Here is a 19,701-nt window from a genome sequence, read left to right on the forward strand (position 1 = left end):
ACTTTGTTAAGTGCTGTGGTAATGAATGGAAAAGGTTCGTGGTTGCAAGACAAACATAAGAGCTTTGAGAAAATTCGACAGCACAGAAATTTTATTAAATTAAAGTATTGTTAACACGTTTACAATGTCTTTTTAATTATTTTCCGTATTTATCCGACCTTTCCACTTACCATGTTATTGCTCCTGGTTCAGGTCGGATAATGAGACTTCTTTATCAGTTTTGTGAAACGAGATGCACAATATTCAGTCACCGTTACAATGGGTTTGAAAAAATTGAAACTGAATCATTTCAGACTTAATTTTTTGGCTTCAAGAGAGCACAGGTAAAAAATACTTGACAATGATATTTACAATAAATGCAGACGACGTCACAGGGAATGTTTTATTTCTTCTTCTTACTGGGAGCAGTGTAGGCCGGTGCTGCTGGACGCTCATGAGTCGCTTGAGAAATGCGGTTGATGAAGTACAAAGCAACCACCGAGAAGAATAAACTGGAAACAGGATAATTTTGTTACACAGTAGAATCTCATTAATGGCTGTGAGCTGATATTACAGGGTTTCAAAAGAAAACACAATTTCATAAAATAGCTTTTATCATTCATTTTTGGTCACTGAAGAAGAAATCCAATCATTGTTGTAAGAAAGACTTAGTAAACCAAAAGTATGGCTTTTATTCATTCAAAATTACAACCATGTTTTAGTTAAGAACAAATACAATATTTACAAACAAATCAAATAATAAATATTATCAGGTGATAATGTTCACATCACCACATTCTCCCCCACTATTTTTCAAGGTAGGTATAGCATATGTAATCCTTTAGATATGACGGAGGCTTGACATTCCTCTTTGGACGTAGTTCCCCCACAGCCGTCTCTGAAGTTGGGGTCTGAGATACCGATTGTTGAGTTTCATTTTGAACTTCATTGTGGTCAATGTCTGAATTTATATTTTCAACAATCTCTCTCTCAGTAGTGTTGTCTTCATGAGGTAGATCACCAGGAGGTAGGCCAGCGGGTGCAAGATGTCTCAGGGATACTTGTGATTCTGACCCATCTCTTCTTCTGACGAGAGCGTACTGTGGATTTGATTCCAAAAGTTGAACTGGCTCCACAAGGTCATCATATTTATTAGATCTTACAAACTTTCTAAGCAGGACAGGACCAGGAGCGGATAGCCAAGATGGTAAGGAGTCTCCATTGGTAGTTCTTCTGCTATGTATAAAGAATCTTTCGTGCGGTGTGCAGTTTGTCGCAGTGCATAAAAGAGATCTGACTGAGTGAAGTGCCTCCTGTAATACTTCTTCCCATGCAGCAACTGGCAGGTTGTGGTTTTTCAAAGCTAGTAGGATGGTTCGCCATATTGTTCCATTGAAGCGTTCAATCTGAGAGTTCCCTCTAGGGTTATAAGGTGTCGTATGACTTGTAGCTACTCCGTACTTGTGAAGAAAGTCCGTCAGTTCTCCCGACATGAAAGATGAGCCTCTATCTGAATGTACAAAGGACGGGGCTCCAAACATAAAAAATAGATCTGAAAAACATCTGATAACTGTTGCTGAACTAATGTCCTTACAGGGGTAAGCAAATACAAAACGAGAATACTCGTCCACCATGGTTAAAAGGTAACGGTTTCTGGTTGTTGATGGAAGAGGGCCCTTAAAGTCAATATTTAGACGTTCGAAGGGAGTGGTTGCCTTTATCAATTTGCCTTGGAATTGGTGAAATCTTGGCTTCACTTCTGCACATGTTTGACAAGCTGACGTCATCCTTTTTACATCATCCAGAGTGTAGTTTAGATTTTTAGTTCTAATCCAATGAAACATTCGAGTGACTCCCGGATGGCAGAGAGATTTGTGTAATTCAAACAACTTGGCATTATCCCAGCGAACCGCACATGCCCGAGAGAGCGTATCTGCTTTTACATTCTCCCTACCAGGTCGGTACACTATTTCATATTGATAAGGTGTTAGCTCTAGTCGCCATCTCATAACCTTATCGTTCTTGATTTTGCTTGTATGCCTCTTGTCAAAGATAAATGATAAAGCTTGCTGATCCGTGTATAATCTGAAGTCTCTTCCGATAAGAAATGATTTCCATTTTCGAAGGGCTTCGACAATGGCAACGGCTTCTTTTTCAACAGCTGAATACAGCTTCTCAGATTTGTTTAGAGTCCGTGAGAAAAAAGCAATTGGCCGATTATCTTGACTCAAAGTTGCTGCCACGGCTATGTCAGATGCGTCAGTCTCCACTACCAGTGGCTCTTGCCCATTCCTAGGAGTAATTACTGAGTTTGCAATGTCAAGTTTGAGGGCTTCAAAATCTGCAACCGCTTCCTGCGACAAAGGAAAAGAATTTACTTGTGTCAGGTTTCTTATTTTATCAGAAAACCGATGTATCCATTTTGAATAGTGAGCGAAAAATCCTAGGACTCGCTTTAGTGAAACTTGGTCTTTGGGCACAGGAAGTGACAGTAGAGATTCTAGCCGATCTGGATCAGGTCGAATAGAGTTATGGGAAACTAAATGTCCCAACAAGGTTATTGAAGTCTGGTTGAACTTGCTCTTTTCGTTGTTGATTACAAGTCCATACTTAGTTACAGCATCTAAAAATGTTCTTAGATTCTCATCATGATCCTTTTGATCCTTTCCACATACGGTCAAATCATCCAGATAGGCATACACTCCATTCAGTTTTTCTTTTCTAATGATTTGGTCCATGGTCTTTTGAAAACATGCCACCCCGTTGGTTACGCCAAACGGAATTCTTCTGAATTGAAAAAGACGACCAGCAGCCTCAAAAGCAGTGTACTTCTTCTCTTCGTCAGAAATTGGTATTTGATAGTATGCTTGCTTTAGATCAATGGCACTAAAAACCTTGTTCGTCGCTACAGTGGATACTAGATCATCTATGTTTGGTAAGGGATAGGCGTCTAACAGAGTAAATTTGTTTATCGTTTGTGAATAGTCCACACACAGTCGCTTCTTCCCTTTGTCGTTTGTAACAACCAACACCTGTGCACGCCAAGGTGACGAACTAGGTTCAATGATCTCCTCAGTCTGTAGTATTTCCATTTCTTGTTTTATAAATTGCATATCTTCATCTGAGTAACGTCGTGATTTTGTGGCTATTGGCTTACAATCTGGAGTTAAATTGCAGAATAGTTTGGGTGGTTCAACTTTGGCACAGGAGCACACCAACAGAGGAGGTTTCTTACCTCCAAACCAAACCTGTATATTTGAGTGAAGTTTCATGATATCATGTCCGATAAGCACGTCAGTACAAAGATCTTCAAGAACAGTCAACTTAAAATTGTTGTAATTGTGATTCAACAGATTTAGGTTGATTTTAACAAACCCGTGGACGTTTGATTTCATATTAGAAGCAGCTAGTGATACTTGTCCACTTTCATTATACATTTTAATTTTGTTTAACTGAACAAACTTCAAGTTTACAAAGCTTGATGTACTCCCGGTGTCTATTAAGCAATTTGCTTTCAGGCCATTCACTTTAGCTTCAACTGTAGAGTCCTTCAATACAGATGTATTATGTGTTGTTGCTATTAGTGCAGCTGATGTACTAGACGTCTTCTGTTTTACTTTAAAATGTTGGGTTGGATTACTTTTACAGACTCTCGCATAATGCCCTGTCTTGTTACATTTCCCACAAGTTGCTTCTCTGGCTGGACAGCGATCTCTAGAGTGTCTGTCATGCCCACAAAAATAACACTTGCCATCAACATTTTTAATAGCGGAAACAGTCGCTTCTTCCTTTTGTTGTAGTGGGAATTCGTACTGACAAGCTTGCTTTGCCAAATCATTTGTTGCACAAGTTTGCATTCCGTTCATAGATTTTGGATAGCTCTCGACTTGAGCTTGAGCCATTTCAAGAGCTCTAGACTGTTCCACTGCTTCAGCTAGGTCTAAAGTTTTATTTTCAAATAGTCTCTGCCGTATGTATGACGAGGCTAAGCCATTGATAAAAGCATCACGAATGTAGTGATCCCTGTATTGAATCGCATTAACAGCTTCAAAAACGCAATCTTGGCTCAAAAGTTTCAGTTCTGACACATATTTGTCAATAGTCTCACCTTGTTGCTGTTTTCTAGTCATTACTAAATATCTTGAGAATATTTCATTCTTTTGTTTGATGTAAATTGAGTTAAGAACTCTCAAAGCGTCTTGGTAAGTTTCAGATTCCTTGATAAATCTATAAGTAGTAAAAATAATCGATTAGTTAGTAGTTTCAGTTTGTCCTTGTCTTCAACGAATTCTGTCATGGTTAGAAAGTCTTCGAATGTTTGTAACCAGTGCGTCCATTCCTCTGAGGCAGTTGGAGATTCCGGGTCAATTTGCAATTTGTCTGGTCTAAGGAATTTCTCCATTGTAATGTAGCACTAACTGAGTTTATCAATGAATGAATAAAATTGTTGTAAGAAAGACTTAGTAAACCAAAAGTATGGCTTTTATTCATTCAAAATTACAACCATGTTTTAGTTAAGAACAAATACAATATTTACAAACAAATCAAATAATAAATATTATCAGGTGATAATGTTCACATCACCACAATCTTCATGAACCAGCTGTTGCCAAATTTTGATTAAAAAATTATCACAGTTAGACCCACTCACAATATGTACGACAATTAAAAAATTCCATTTTTTTCCTGAGTATTTCTTTTTTTTTCAGAAAGAGGTAGAGTTCACCTAAGCAAGTTTAAGACCAAGGACTAACAGTTACACAAATAAAATATCACAGCATAGCACAGATGTTTTGTGCTAATATCGGATGTTCAACAAGAGACAAAACTCCTAATGTGCCATTCAGTGTTAGTTGATAGTTGATGGAGAGACAACAGTATGTTATCATTACAATTTGGCCCGGTTAGTAAAATTGGAGACTGTGAGTTAATGGCAAGAATGTAAAAACTAACCAAGTGGTAGTGCAGACCCGATGAATCATCCCTGCAGCAAACAGTGACGTAACAAGGCACAAAACAACTGAAACAAAACACAAACATTTGATAACAGATATTAATTCCATTAGAATACAACTATTCAGAATTTGACTTAGAAATATTGATCTTTAAAATTGTAGGTTAAATCCTAGTTCAACTCTTCAATATGAAAAGACCTTATAGGTACTTGCAATACATTATATTATTTCTTCAAATTAAATGGAAATTTAACTTACCTTCTGGGAAAAGTTTTGTTTGAAATCCTTTTCCAAAAATGATTGATTCAATGTTTCCCACCGCCTTGGTTGGGTTAAGGAATAAGCTGCATTTCTATTGGTTGAATACACTATCAACAATGCTGTGACACACAAGTAAAATATTGTGTATTTATTACTTGTAAAACTTATTCAATTTAAAGGAAGGAATAGTATGGTTATTACAACTGTGTAAATGGGACTGGTAGTAATTTGATTAAAGAATGTAGCAGTCACCAAAACAAAACGTCAAATACTGCACAGACCCGCCCACCCCCTTTACTCCTAGTTTAGGCTGTGCAGCATGTTATGGAAATAACACGATTCCAGATTTTATGTGTCCATTAGCATGGTAACTCAAGTAAAAATGACCTGACGTCAATGAAATTTTGTACATACTTGTACATAATCTGAGTTTATTCTAAAGAGTTTGCTACCAGCATGATCGGATTATGGGCCGGTTGATAAAAACTGTTAACTGACATTTTAAATAAAAAAACCTAGCATCCTAATTTTTTTTGAAATTACGTTATTGACTTTAAACTTCCTTCAACCCCTGACAAAAATGGCCTACCAAGATATACAAAATCTTCTCACAGACCAATTTTCAAACTATATTTTACACTCCATTTTTATTGTGTTTTCATGTTTCCCTATCAAGATGAGTTTTTAGACATATACAGTCCAACCTCAGTATAACCAATCTGAAGGGACCGAACTGAATATTCATTATATCAAGGATTTCGTTAAAACGAGGTTCGTTATATAGAGGTTAGGTTTCCAGGAATTTCGCTAAATTGAGGTTCAGAACCAGCGTCGGTCAATATAGGCCGGGATTCAACCTCATTAAAATACAATTTAAGTAGCATAGGCTACAATACTTTACGGTACAGTGTTTACATTGCACAGTAGAACCTAAATTATCCGGCAAAATAAAGGGGAGGGATCTTGAATATTGCGCAATCATTACAATGGCATTGACCTTGGTACAGGTTAAAAACTGTAAGTTTAAAATCACAGCTTGTTCTAACCCTCCTAAAACCTAGCTAAACACTGTATTGCGTAGTCATAAACCATGTAAAGAACAAAACAGTAGAAAGTTTTGTAAGCTATTGCTCGTGATAGACCGGTAGGCTACTTACAGTACAGTACTGATTTATCACAACAGAGGAATATCAATAATAATCATCAACCATAGGTGTTGCTAGTTGAAACAAATCGTATTGAAAACAATAAATTATTAGATTTAAGTCATAAAAGTGTATTTAATCATAGCCAACTTAAGGATAATAAAAACACTCGTAAAAGGATGTTAAAATAGCGATGTTGCTATTCTTTCTCTTTGGTTTTGTTTTTATATTCTTAGGTTTCTCTTTATCCAAAAAATTGTACAATTCACCATAGCTATCCCATATCGCCCAATCACAGCTTACTAAACATTACGTCGTCATCAGTCCCCAGTGAAATCAGAAGTGAAATCAGTGAGAATGAAATCAGTTCTCAGTTGCAACATAGCGCGCGCAGCGACAGCAGACAAAGATGTAAAACGGAGCAGACGAATTAGCGCAAGCGATGACGTGACCTTTCCATTTCATTTGATAAAGAAACAGATTTTCCCAAAACAATAATTGGGTAGGGGATGTGTTATATCGAGGGAAAGACGTAGACAATTCGCTATGCAGAGGTTAAATTCGTAATGTAGAGGTTCTGACAATGATAAATTCGTTATATTGAGGTGTCTTATTTTAGCCGAAATCACGGAAAATTCGTTAAATCAAGGTCGTTCTTATGGTTTGTTTGTTATGTAGAGGTAAAATATACATTGTGTCTTTTGGAGAGTTCTAGGGGATTTAAAAAAATTTGTTATATCAAGGAATTCGTTATATTGAGGTTCGTTATATCAAGGTTAGACTGTTATATAACTTATGTCGTTGCGTTTAGAAAAATATGTTGCCTTAACATCATGACTTAGATGTTGTCTTACTTTTAGTCTGACTGCTTTGTAGGGCTGCAAAGTAGGCTATAACTTGAATTAAATAGTTTTCTTTTGGAAGCATAATTTAGATGCTGGTGTATCAGTATCTGTAAACTGCCTGAAAAGACATAAACTAAGCTTATTAATTTTCAAAGGATACTGTAAGAACAAGAACAAACAGCACAGATGCCAGGTAACCACCGAGGATAGTGTGGAGCTGCGAAGAGCCTAGCCACTGTCGATACATCTGCATTCCGGAGAACAGCAATACTGTCAGGATAGATGCCAGGATAAATGATGTTCCACTTGAGGCAGCTGAAACAAAAGTATATAACTTACAACTTAAAATACAGGCTAAGTTACAAACTTTAAAACTTAATGCCCTCATTCTTATTCTGTAACTTACTGTAGTTTAAACTTAACTGATTCAGTTGTGTTTAGCAATTTAAGCTTGCTACTTTTCAAATTGAAATCGAGTTGCCAGTATAGGCTACCTAGGTACAAAGGCGATATTAGGTCTACAATGTTTGAGCTTACAAAGACCTTAATAACCGGCTAGTAGCTATAGTGTCTCGAGAACCGATGAGAAACCTCTTTAGCGAAGGAGGGGGGGGGGGGGGGGCGTGACGTCACTCTTCTCTAAAGGGAACACCATTACCGGAACGATATGAAGTGAAGCCATCGGTGTACGTGACGTAGTGGTTTGCATACTCGACTGATGTCCATGAGGTATCCAGATCGAATCCCACCAGTGACATTAACTTTTTGTCAATGATTTTGCTTAGAATGTGATTACTTCTTAACCGTAGTTTACATCTTTTGTTGGAATTCGAAGCATTTATAATTTTAATTTATGAACAGAACTATTTTATTTTTATTAGTAAACCGTCATTTGATCTTGTATCTTTTGGTACTTACGTATTATACGGAGGCCACACTTACACAACGCGCTGCGCCGGTTAGGTTTGGTCATCATGAAGCTTTTATGACTTGTCTGGTTAGATTCATAACGAAAGTAGGAAAGTCCTACAAACATATTTATAATAGACCAACCTAACCTAACCGCCGCAGCGCGCTGTAAAATAAGTGGCCTCCGTATAATACGTAAGTACCTATCTTTTTTATACTATCAGCAAGTTTGGTTGGTTAAGTTAGCTTAGGTTATGCCATCTTAAAACAGTAATTATAAAATTAATTTTATGATTAAGAAGTTAGTTTTAAATATAGGCCTAACTTACTAAAAAAATAATTGTATATAGGCTAACTAAAAATTTAAAATCTTAAATTGACGTAGGTCTAAGGGGCCCTCCCACAATTAGTGATGGGACAACCGACTGGAAAAAACAATCGACTAGTCAATCGGTTGTTTTTAAAACCAGTCGGTTTTTTCAGTCGAATGAAAAACCGAGTGAATTCCACTGCAGCTGGTGGTGGGGAGTGTTCAATCGGCTCAGCGGCAGCGCAATGGTTTCAGTCGTTGCAAGGAAAATAATCGATCACGTTATAACTGGAAACATTGGATTCTTTGTTGTTTTTTGCCTTCATGTATTATTTCTTCCGTATAAAACTCAATATCCTTTTTTCATTTGTTTTGAGGACAACATTTAAAGTTGTGTAAATGTTTAATTCTTATTATATTAATAAATACCTCTAATAATTATTTTCAATTATAACTAATTATCCTTAGATTTAAACGTAATTTTATTTTATATTATCACTAATTAATAACGGATTAACTTAATGTGAGTAAGAAAAATCAGAGCTAAATATATTTAGTACCGTTATACATCTCAACTTTTATATTGATTCAATATAATTCTTGTTTTTGTCTACAACCCATTTTTGACTTCTTTACACATTTTAGTTGTGTTGGAATAATTCTTGTCTTTTGTGATAGATACCGGTACCATACTATTTTATTTCTTCAGGATAAAACTTGTAATTTATATTTCATTTATATTATATACAGTTTTGTAACTAGCTCATCGCCACCAACATTTGTATGTAATTATTGATAATAAAACTCTTCTCAGACGTTGTTACACATTGTAGTAGCACTGGAATAATTAGAGGAAACTATTTAAATGAGAACAATTAAAGGTTTTGTGTATTCAAGTATAATTGCATAATAACACTCATAGTTATACATAACTGCCAAGTTCTAAATTACAGTAATTGTACTCACATTTTTATTAGGCCTACTATCTCAAAACAAATAAAAGGAATTAAGTGAATAATTAATAAAAACAAACATAACAAATGAACGGAATAACAAATAAACAAACAAAAGTAACACCACTCATGTTTTTGTCTACAACCCATTATGCACTTCTTTATACATTTTAGTTGTGTTGGAATAATTCTTATCTTTTGTGATACAATACGATTTTATTTCTTCAGGATAAAACTTAAAATCTATATTTCATTTAAACTACATACAATTTTGTACTAGCTCATCTCCACCAACATTTGTATGTAATTATTGATAATAAAACTCTTTTCAGACTTTGTTACACATTGTAGTAACACTGGAATAATTTAGAGAAAACTAAAGAAACTATTGAAATGAGAACAATTAAAGGTTTTGTGTATTCAAGAAAAATTGCATATCACACTCATAGTTACAGTATACATAACTGCCAAATTCTAAATTAGAGTAATAGTACACACATTTTTAGGGAAACGGACTTTCGGCCTGCGCTGCCCCTGACTCGGCCTGGGCTGCCCCTATTATGTGGTGTAAAGGGTAGGTTTCTCGGGAGTAGGTACCTGACCTGAGCTTGCGCTTTACCCACTAAATCCCAGGAATCTCCCGGAAATACCTGTGGGGTGGTGGACAGGGTCGTCGACACAGGAAACAGGGCAAATAGCATTGGAGCCAACCTTCTAGGAAATACATTACTATTGTATTAGAATACTGCTGTAATCTTTGGCATTAAGGACTCAGGAAGTGATGGTGTCTACGGGTGGTGGATATCCGCCCCAAATAAACCTATTTTTGTTTCAAAATTTTAGATTCAAAAATACGCAAATTCTTACTACATATAATAAATCTTTTATGCTTCTTTTAATACTGTATATGATAGTGGTTTTTAGTACTGTAATATGACAAATTTAAATGTAAAATACTTGCAGTTATTTGAACTTGAATTCATTGGGTGAAGTGATAAAAAACTAGTACATACTACGTAGCTCGTACTACGTAGTTCTAGCACTTGCTCAAATCTATGTGAATAAGAATTAGCTAGAACTAGGTAGTAAGTACTAGGGGTTCCCTAAATGATGTAGTATGTACTACCCTCCTAGTACCTACTACCCCCTAGTACGTACTCATAATCAAGTCACAACTGGCACGCGGCGATCATCTGTTTGCCATTTCTGTCTGCGCCTGCAGTTTTCTCAGTCATGTTGATCAAATAGGCCTAGTATTTGGTTAACTGCGCTTGATGACGATTTCGATGGCGTTGACCAGTTATTGCAAGGGTGATAAGGCAGTAGTGATTAGTGAGCTGCGACAAAAACATTTCTATTACTTTGAGAAATCTAAAATTTCGGGCGTAAAAAGGGGAAAACAGGGCGAGGTAGAAAATGTTAGATGATACAAAAAAAACTCTTGGTAAGGATTTTAACAGATAGCATGAAAAATGTAATGAAGAAAAATGGAGAGGAATGTTAAGGAAAATAAACCGACTAAGCATACAGGAATTTAGATCTGATAGGAGGAAATGAGAAGGAAAAAAATTGTTTGTAAACAAATCAACAATGTCATTCTCAAATCACAGTAACTGCTTACAGTTTACAATATTGCTTATTTCAAGGTACGTTTTCCTTTTATGGACTTGTATAAACATCGACATCTTCGCAAACGACCAAACTGAAGCATGCCCATGAGCGTACTACATAAAAATGAAGTAACTACTATGCGAGCCAGTTTTTATTCACCGAAAAGGCATAGTAGATACTACGTTCCCTAAATGACGAAGTATGTACTAGGGGTAGTACGAACTAGCATTTTATTCACCTGCAAGATATAGTTTGTACTAGGGGCTAGTATCAACTAGCATGTTTATTCACCGAAAACCGAGTAAATACTTCAAAAAGAAGTACGTACTACCAAGTACTACCTTTTATTCACCTCACCCAATATTTCTTAGGCCGCGAACGCTAAATATGTAACAGATGTTCGTGTACAGTAGTTAAACAATAAAAAATAGTGCATTTCATCACTAGAGGGTACCTATTTAACAGTACTGTATTACGAAACATTTATATGTAAAATACTTGTAGTAATTTGAACTTGGATTCTTTATTTCGTCGGCCGCGAACACTAAATATAAAAGTAACAGATGTTTGTGTAAGGTAGTAAAACAATACAAAATAGTGCATTTCATCACTAGAAGGTGTCTATTTAACTTTACTGTATTACGAAACCTTTAAATGCAAAATACTTGTAGTAATTTTAACTTGAATTCTTTATTTCGTTGGCTGCGTACGCTAAATTTTGGCCGTGAAAGTTTAATTTTGATACTTACTTGTTCTGTGTTATTTCACCTAATAACAACAGTACATTTAATTCCATCCAACATAATTTTTGTTGGAAATGCACAATGTTGAATTGTGTGTTCCAATTATTAAATTGCAAATTACATTAATTAATTGTTGAATGAAATGCATAGGGGCATTTAATTCCATCCAACTGAATTTTCTGATTTTGTATATAACAAACTGTAAATTTATTTTATTGAATGTAAATATCTACATCACTAGAAGCCTTTTTGTAGTAATTCATCATTTAAACACTGCAGTTACAAGTTTAATTTTAATATTTTGTTGTACCAATACACCAGACTGTTAATTATATAATTATATAATTATATAATATATAGGATTATATTTTAAACGCATTTTTATAACATACTTGTCTCTTGTTACATTGGTTTAGTTTTGAATTTCGTATTTTATACTTAGTGTTTATCTGGTTTTTACATAACAAATTGTTATTTACTTTCACTTTGTATTTGCTTGTAAATAGGACACTATAGTTCGGCCGCTTAGAAAGCGACCTCCTCCAGCATTGGTTTAGCATTAGCGCGCAGGTCGTTTTCTAAGCGGCCGAACTATACCAGAAGTTTTTTTAGGTAAACATTATTTTAAACACTGCAGTTTTTTGTTTACCTTACACCAGACTGTAATTTAATTAAAGTAGGCCTATCATTATTTTTATACTACGTCTCTTGTTTAAATTATCTGAATGAATGTACTACGAATGTACATTCAGCTGTTAAACTACAATTCACACTTTAAACTGAAACAAGAGGTTCTACCCGTGAATTCACGGGTGAACAGAAACCACCATTAAATTAATTTAATCAACTTTGACTTTATATTTCATTTAAAGGGCCCAAGTTCGAGAAATTTTCATGTGAAAGGATGTTAAAGGCAGTGGAACCTTCATACCTTACGTCCTAAGGTTGGCCGAGGTTGTACCTGAACACGCAGCTCTCTTTCACGACATCTTTAATACTTTTCAATGAAATTGCGATCTGTTAAAGATCGGTGACAACCTCTTGGAACGAACAACATACATGGTTTGTTAATCTCATAGTCATCATGGTTCGAACACCTTTAGTTACTCACTTGTAACAAACAGCTATAAATAGCTTCACTGTCCATTCACCGCGACTCTTTTAAGAACGTAAAAGTAAATAATAAAATAAGTAAACAAAAATGTAAACAAACAAACTATATTGTCGATTGCATTGGCCAGCTGTTGTTCACTAAATTAATCAAATGATAACTTCCAAAACATGCAAGGCGTAGCCTTTTGAAAATCAGCCTGTGGGGCAGAGCCCTTAGGGAGTTCGTCCATATCAATACTTTTCGGCAAAATCTACACACTCTAAGCTTCATTTTGATATGCCATATGCCTATATTTTTATTTGGTAAATGGCCTTAACCGTTTACATAAAATTTGATTGTATCACTGTAATAATATAATATACTGTTGTATGGATAATATTTTTGTACTATTGAGTGGATGGATTCTTATGTAAACAAGCCTTGAAATCATAAGTGAGACTAATTCGTCAACGTTTGTGATTTATGAAAGCTATAGTGACAATAGGCGGATGGTGGCCCCACCTTCTGCAGTAGCCTATATATAAAAGCTATAATGTATATACAAAACTATAATATCTATAACTAATATTATGATGGTCAATTTATACATATCCACTGTTTTTGTATCTTGAACTGAGGTGACACATATGTCGTCAAATCGTCGTTAAAATTGGTTAAAAACTGTTTCAATATACAACTTTTAGCACGGTGTTTGTAACTAAACTAGCCCAAACTTAGATTTAAATCCATCTAATACCTGCTCTTGCTCTGGAGTGCTCTGGGGCTCAGGTCCTTCTTGGAAGTACCGTACCTAATCCTATTCATAGTTTCTGGCCAGCTTGCTGTGTCAAACACCCCATATCACCCCTTCCCTACTTCCCTCTTACCCACAAAATCTTTTCAATTTGCCTATAGGGAATCTTTTGGGGACAGCAGACTCAGAGCTACCCACGTTCCCTATTGTTTGTTGCGGAGGGTAAGTTTCTCATAATCACCCCAGGCCGAAAGTCCTACACTCACATTTTTAGTAGGCCTACTATCTCAAAACAAATAAAGGAATTAAGTGATAATGAACAATAACAAACAAACATAACAAACGGAATAACAAATAAACAAACATACGTAACAAATGAAGAAATAAACTGACCGGAATTAAAAAAGAGTCATTATAGTCAATTATATCTTAATAATCAGTTCTTAAAACACAGTGTCTTGTACTGCTTGTATTATACTGTACTTGTTTCATAGACCTGACATAAAACGTTTTGTTTACCTTTAGAGCCTCTACTACATAAGGCCTACTCTGCAAACTTAAGGTTGGCATTCAAAAATATCATCTTGTCAACGTTCTTTGGTTTCAACCGGTTCCTAGTTGATGTGCATATCAGGCCAGCCTTTGAAAATATCCTTTCTGCTGATACAGATGTAGCTGGTGTTGTCAAGTACTTCAGGGCAGCTTCACTCAAACGGGGCATGGACTCTTGGTACTTTTTCCAAAATGTCAGTGGATCGGCGTTTTCCTCCAAATTTAACAATTTTGTTGAAAGATACAGCCTCATGTCATCCTGTAAGTCTGGTAGAGCACTTGTTGTCCTTTCGACGTTTTTGGTTTTTTCCAAGACGAAACTCCAAATCTTTTTCCTCTTTGTCGTTGCGGTTGCAAGGTCTTTGCATGGTGCAACGCCCTCGGAAACGACAGTTTCGTGTAGATGTGGCATTGTTATTTCTAACACTATTTCACTGACTGCATTTTTTGCACTGTCCTCGCTGCCGAATCCATATTTCTTGAATCGAGGATCAAGAATTGTAGCTTTAGCACAAATACTATTCCTGTCCGTTTCAAAGGGCGTCATCCTTTTTGAAAGTGATTTCAGTAGTTCTTCCCGGAGTGAAACTCCAACTACTGTTGAGGGATTTGCATTTTTTATTGCCTGTTGGCAACCCCTTACTAAAGGGATTACCATTGAAGAAGTACTATAATTTTGACCTGACAATTCTTCTGTCAACTCAAATAATGGTTCCAGAAGAGGCAGACAATCTTGAAGCATTCCCCACTCGTACGGTGACAGCACTTCATTAATGTTTACGTGTGACATAGCTAGGATCAGAGAGTCCTTGATTTCAAATATTCTTTTCAACATATGGAATGTTGAATTCCATCGGGTAGGCGTCTCTTGTTTAACTTTGAGAACAGTCTGATTCAGTTGAAGTTGGCACTCAGTCAACTTTGATGTGGCTACAGCGCTACTCTTAAAAAATCCAACAATCTTCCTGCATTTCTGTCTTAGATCATTTAAATCCTTTAATATAGGAAGAGAAAACACGTCGGTTATTACCAAATTAAGTTTATGTGCGGCACATCCTAAATGCTTTAATTTTAACTTGTTTGCAACCTCCACCATGACGCTTGCATTGTCCGTGGTGAGGGAAAACGTCTTTTCAGCAATACCCCACCTATTCATTATGTCTCTGATGTGGAAAGCGATATTCTCGGCAGTGTGCCTTTCAGGAACATGTAGTGTTTCCAAAACTGCTGACTCTAAATTAAAATCAGTGATGAAGTGTGCTGTGACTGTTAAGTAGCCTTGTGTGTTATTGCTTGTCCACATGTCAGCTGTTAAGGCAACATTTTTGCAGGCTAGTAGCTTATTTAAAATATTGTTTTTATTTCAACGTATCTTTCCTCAACCAGTTTATTTGACAACGTTTTCCTAGATGGCAACGTGTATCTCGGCTCTAGTGTTTGGAGAAGCTTTTTAAATTTACTGTTCTCAACCAATTAAAAGGGTAGGTGGCCTTCTGCTACCGTGTCAACGAGTAAGTTATCTATAGTCTTAATTTTAGTGTTAGATAGTTCTTTTAATTTCATCGTCCCTAGGATTGTTGTTTGATGCGACATTTTTCTTCCTGTTTTTAGTCCAGAATTACATTGTTTATTAAATGATGAAGACATAGGCCTACTTACAGTTGTCGAAGAAGCGATTGTCCCAGAAGCAGGATCACTGTTGATGGTGGCAGTCGGACATGTAGAGGCGCTAGATGAGCTGGGACCGCTGGGACAGACATCAAAGGTACCGCTGGTGCTGTCACCGGATGTTGACCTACCGATGTCGGCACTGGTGATAGTAGCAGAAGAAGCACGAGCAGCAGAACCAGAAGGTCCGGAAGCAGGGGCGGCGGGAGCAGCAACAACTGTGTCATGGGCAGATGAATCTTCTAAACGGTCGACCATCGATGCCATATTCAAAACTGTATGATGCTTGCGCCTTAGGTGGTCCATCAAATTTGTCGTTGATCCATGGAATCGTATCTCTCTTTTGCACAAACTGCAAGACGCGATATTTTGACTACACTTCTTGTAATATTCCCACACAATTGATCGTTTCGGTGCCATTTCATTAATTCGCAAACGTTACTTAAATCGCATAATAACAATACAAAACGCTGCCGTATAGTTCCGTGTGATGTCGCGATGTCGGTTACTAACTTACTTAACTTCCGTTCAACTAAAAATATATAGGTGGGGATCATACAGGATGCAGGGTTTCACGTTGAGACCTAAAAAATGTCGTTGACCCAGCAGCAATACGTTGGATACAGGATGTTGGTTGGTGGGGGGAAAATAGTACTGTAGTGACAATTAATTCTATATTTTTTATATTTATACATCTTCACTTTTAGAACAAGAACAAGATTTAATCTGAAATTTCTTCCTTTAAATCTAAAATATAAATAAATGTCGTTATAAATATTGAGTGTTGTGATGTAAAATAAAGAAATGTTCTTGTGTTAGACTGTACAAAACGCCATTTTTATGATATGATTATTTGCTTAAATTACTCTATTAATCCCGTAATAAGACGATAGGTTAAGGGAAATATTGCTAAAATGATTGAAAATAAGAATAACGAATTTTATTGACCATTCAACAATATACATACCGTACCATAATTCAATATCAATATCAATTACTTAAATACTTACATAGTAAATAAGTGTAGTATGTATTCATCATTCTCGTCAAACAAATTACAATTTTTGGATAGTTACATACCGAATTAAGTACTGTACAAAAATAAGTGTTAATAATTAATTAATAACTTGGATGTAAATCATACTAGCTGTTACCCACGGGCTCCACTCCGTTTTACTACATTAGTATTAATAAAACTATTGATATGGTTAAGTTAAGATGAAATAAACAAAACAGAATACAGTAATGGTAATGCAAACAAATAATAACAGCTGAGGTATTTTCAACATTAGGTAAATGGAAAGTTCCCTTTGGAAAGCAATTACGACCTTATAGATCAATTTATGAAATAATGGATAATTTTGCACAAGGTTTCTCGTCATGACGAACATTTTAAGTATATGGTTTATGGGGGTGTGACTTGTAGTTTTCTCAAAAGTTCATGGGTACTTTTGGCTTTATATATAGACTAGCTGTAACCCGCGGGCTTTGCCCCGTTTCACTTCTTAATTTTCAAGATGATCTCGTTCGCATGGCTCAATCATGTCCTGGTTGAAGTTCGTTCGCTACGCTCACTCACCTTTAGGTTGGAGCTCGTTCGCTACGCTCACTCATCTTTAGGTTGGAGCTCGTTCGCTGCGCTCACTTGCCTTCAGGTTAGCTCGTTCGCTACGCTCACTCGCCTTGAGGTTGAAGTTCGTTCGCTACGCTCACTCACCTTTTGGTTACAAATTAGCTGTTGTCATAAATGTAAAAGAAATAATGGTGCTGCACCCTGTTGGTAATCCTTGTAACTTTAATGCTATTGAACATCATAGAACAGAACCAACTTGTTTAATTGAAACAGCTGTTAAGATTCATTCATTCCATTTAAATATAAGTACTCATAAGATTAACATGGGAAATTCCAGAGCCACTGGGGCGGAGCCCGAGAGTCCGATCAGAATAAAAACCACTTAGTTTTCCTATTTAATGCCTAAAGAATCAGTGTACCAAATTTCAGCCTCCTAGGTAAATGGGAAGTGGGAGAATTAGTGATGAGTGAGTGAGTGAGTGAGTGAGTCAGTCAGTGAGGGCTTTGCCTTTTATATATATAGATTTGATCAAGCCTATCCATCCATAAAATTATTGTAGCACATAAAACTAGTAAGGAAAAATTTGCAAAGGGCATTCATTATATTTCGGTTCTGAATAATAATTTTATTAGAGTTAATCAGTTGGATCAACGATAAACAAGTAAAGTCCTGAAATTCAACAATTTACTAGAGTGAAGTATAGTTTGAATTACATAAATTACAACAATATTTGTCCATAAATACGGTTTGCAATTTACGAGACAACCAACTGATTTCATTCACCAGTCAGCCTCATTACAAAAAACAGTCAACAGTCAGTACGTTCTCACGACTAGTTTCAATCACCGACGCTTGACTGTTTCCAGTTACTGAGGTTGCAGTGACTCGGAAATTTAAAATAATTAGTTATTTTATAGTAACCGGTTTATAGTAACCGGACTAGTCGGTTGTTTTCTAACAATCGATTGAATCGGTTGTTTTCAATCAGTTGTTCCCATCACTACCCACAATCTCCCACTCCTTTGCAGAAAAGGTTCTCATCGGTTTCTGACCAGAAAACTGAGACGCTAATGGCCAGTAGCTTGTGAGCATGCATGCAATTTTGATCGGCCTCTAAAGAAATGTTGTGCTGCTGCTGCAAATAATTAATGTAATGAAGTCTATAAAGACCCTGCAAGTAGCAGAAACATGTGAATGCTGCCAGGGACATTCTCTAGTAAATGTTAACAATTTCTTGCCGTCAAACTAAGTTAAAATGTCACCAAATCCTAGAGCATATAAACTTCATGCATTTCGATATACACAAATTAACTTAAACCTAGATGGCCCGGCTTCAAGCTAAACTTATCATCAGAATAACTATGTTACTACAATTTGAGAAGGAACAAACACTGTATTAACTTAAAGATTAAAAGAATTTACCCATTTTCAAGAAGCTCCAGCAACTTATCACAATCTCCAACGGATTTCAAACGTAGACTTATTTGTTTAGGCCCTACTTTATTTTACTTAAAAACTTAAATCATAACCTAACCCTTGGGATTTGGGAGGAGTTGATGTTGTTGATGTGTTGTTGTGTTGTGTTTTTGAAAATTGCAAACGTCAGAATGAAGTAAACCAGGGTTGCCAATGTAAGCAAAAAGCAAAATTTAAAGAATAGTGTAATCATTATATTACTTCATCTATGTTATTACTCGTTTCTGGGGTTATAATGGTCATTGGTCATAAGCACGAATACATAAAAATGTTTTATTCTAGTATTAGTTTTTTTAACAGAGTGCCAGGCTTACAAGTGACACTGGGATTACATCGCAGATGGAACAGCTTATTTTGCACCCTCATTCACAGGTCCTCATTCTCCATCAAATTCCAGGTCCTAGGTGAACCATGAGATCCTTTTGCCTATATGGTAACCTTTTCTTCCCTTTGATCTTCAGTCGATAGGCCAAGGCATCTCATACGCAGACCTTGTAGGGCTGGGCACATAAATATCACGTGGAAGGCTGTATCCTCTCCTCTCCAGATTTCCTACATAAGAGGCTTTCAACTTGAATTCCCATCTTGTGTAGATGTCCGCGGAATACCCAATGGCCACTGATAAGACCAACTACCTTCCGCAGGGTCTTCCTATTCAGCTATTTCTGCAGCATTCTCTTTGACTGTATGCTGCCATTATCATGTCCAGGAATTGTCCGTCAGGGTTTGAGTTTTCCCAGTGGTCCGTGTCAAGGTCAGTATGCAGCTTGAGGCCTTCTAGATCATTGCCGCCATTGATGTGGGAACAAACGCTGATACCTTCACAGCTTTCACGAGATCTCTCGCTCTCTGGGACAAGCTGTAGCGAGATTT

The 19,701-nt window shown here is 36.4% G+C and overlaps 1 protein-coding gene across 1 annotated transcript; it reads right to left on the reverse strand.

Moving 5' to 3' along the window:
* Positions 1 to 63: 63 nt before the first annotated feature.
* On the reverse strand, positions 64 to 18,923 carry LOC128996904 (protein KRTCAP2 homolog). Its single transcript, XM_054422430.1, has 5 exons — positions 18,775 to 18,923; positions 7,346 to 7,500; positions 5,193 to 5,256; positions 4,933 to 4,999; positions 64 to 491 (listed from the first exon to the last, which is right to left on the reverse strand). The coding sequence occupies exons 1-5, from the start codon at positions 18,776 to 18,778 to the stop codon at positions 383 to 385; spliced, it is 399 nt and encodes a 132-aa protein (XP_054278405.1). The 5' UTR covers positions 18,779 to 18,923; the 3' UTR covers positions 64 to 382.
* Positions 18,924 to 19,701: the final 778 nt, after the last annotated feature.

This window comes from Macrosteles quadrilineatus, unplaced genomic scaffold (genome assembly GCF_028750875.1).
Source record: "Macrosteles quadrilineatus isolate MER2022 unplaced genomic scaffold, UCM_ALF_1.0 Scaffold_6__1_contigs__length_79288215, whole genome shotgun sequence".
In the NCBI taxonomy this organism is placed as follows: Eukaryota; Metazoa; Arthropoda; class Insecta; order Hemiptera; family Cicadellidae; genus Macrosteles; species Macrosteles quadrilineatus.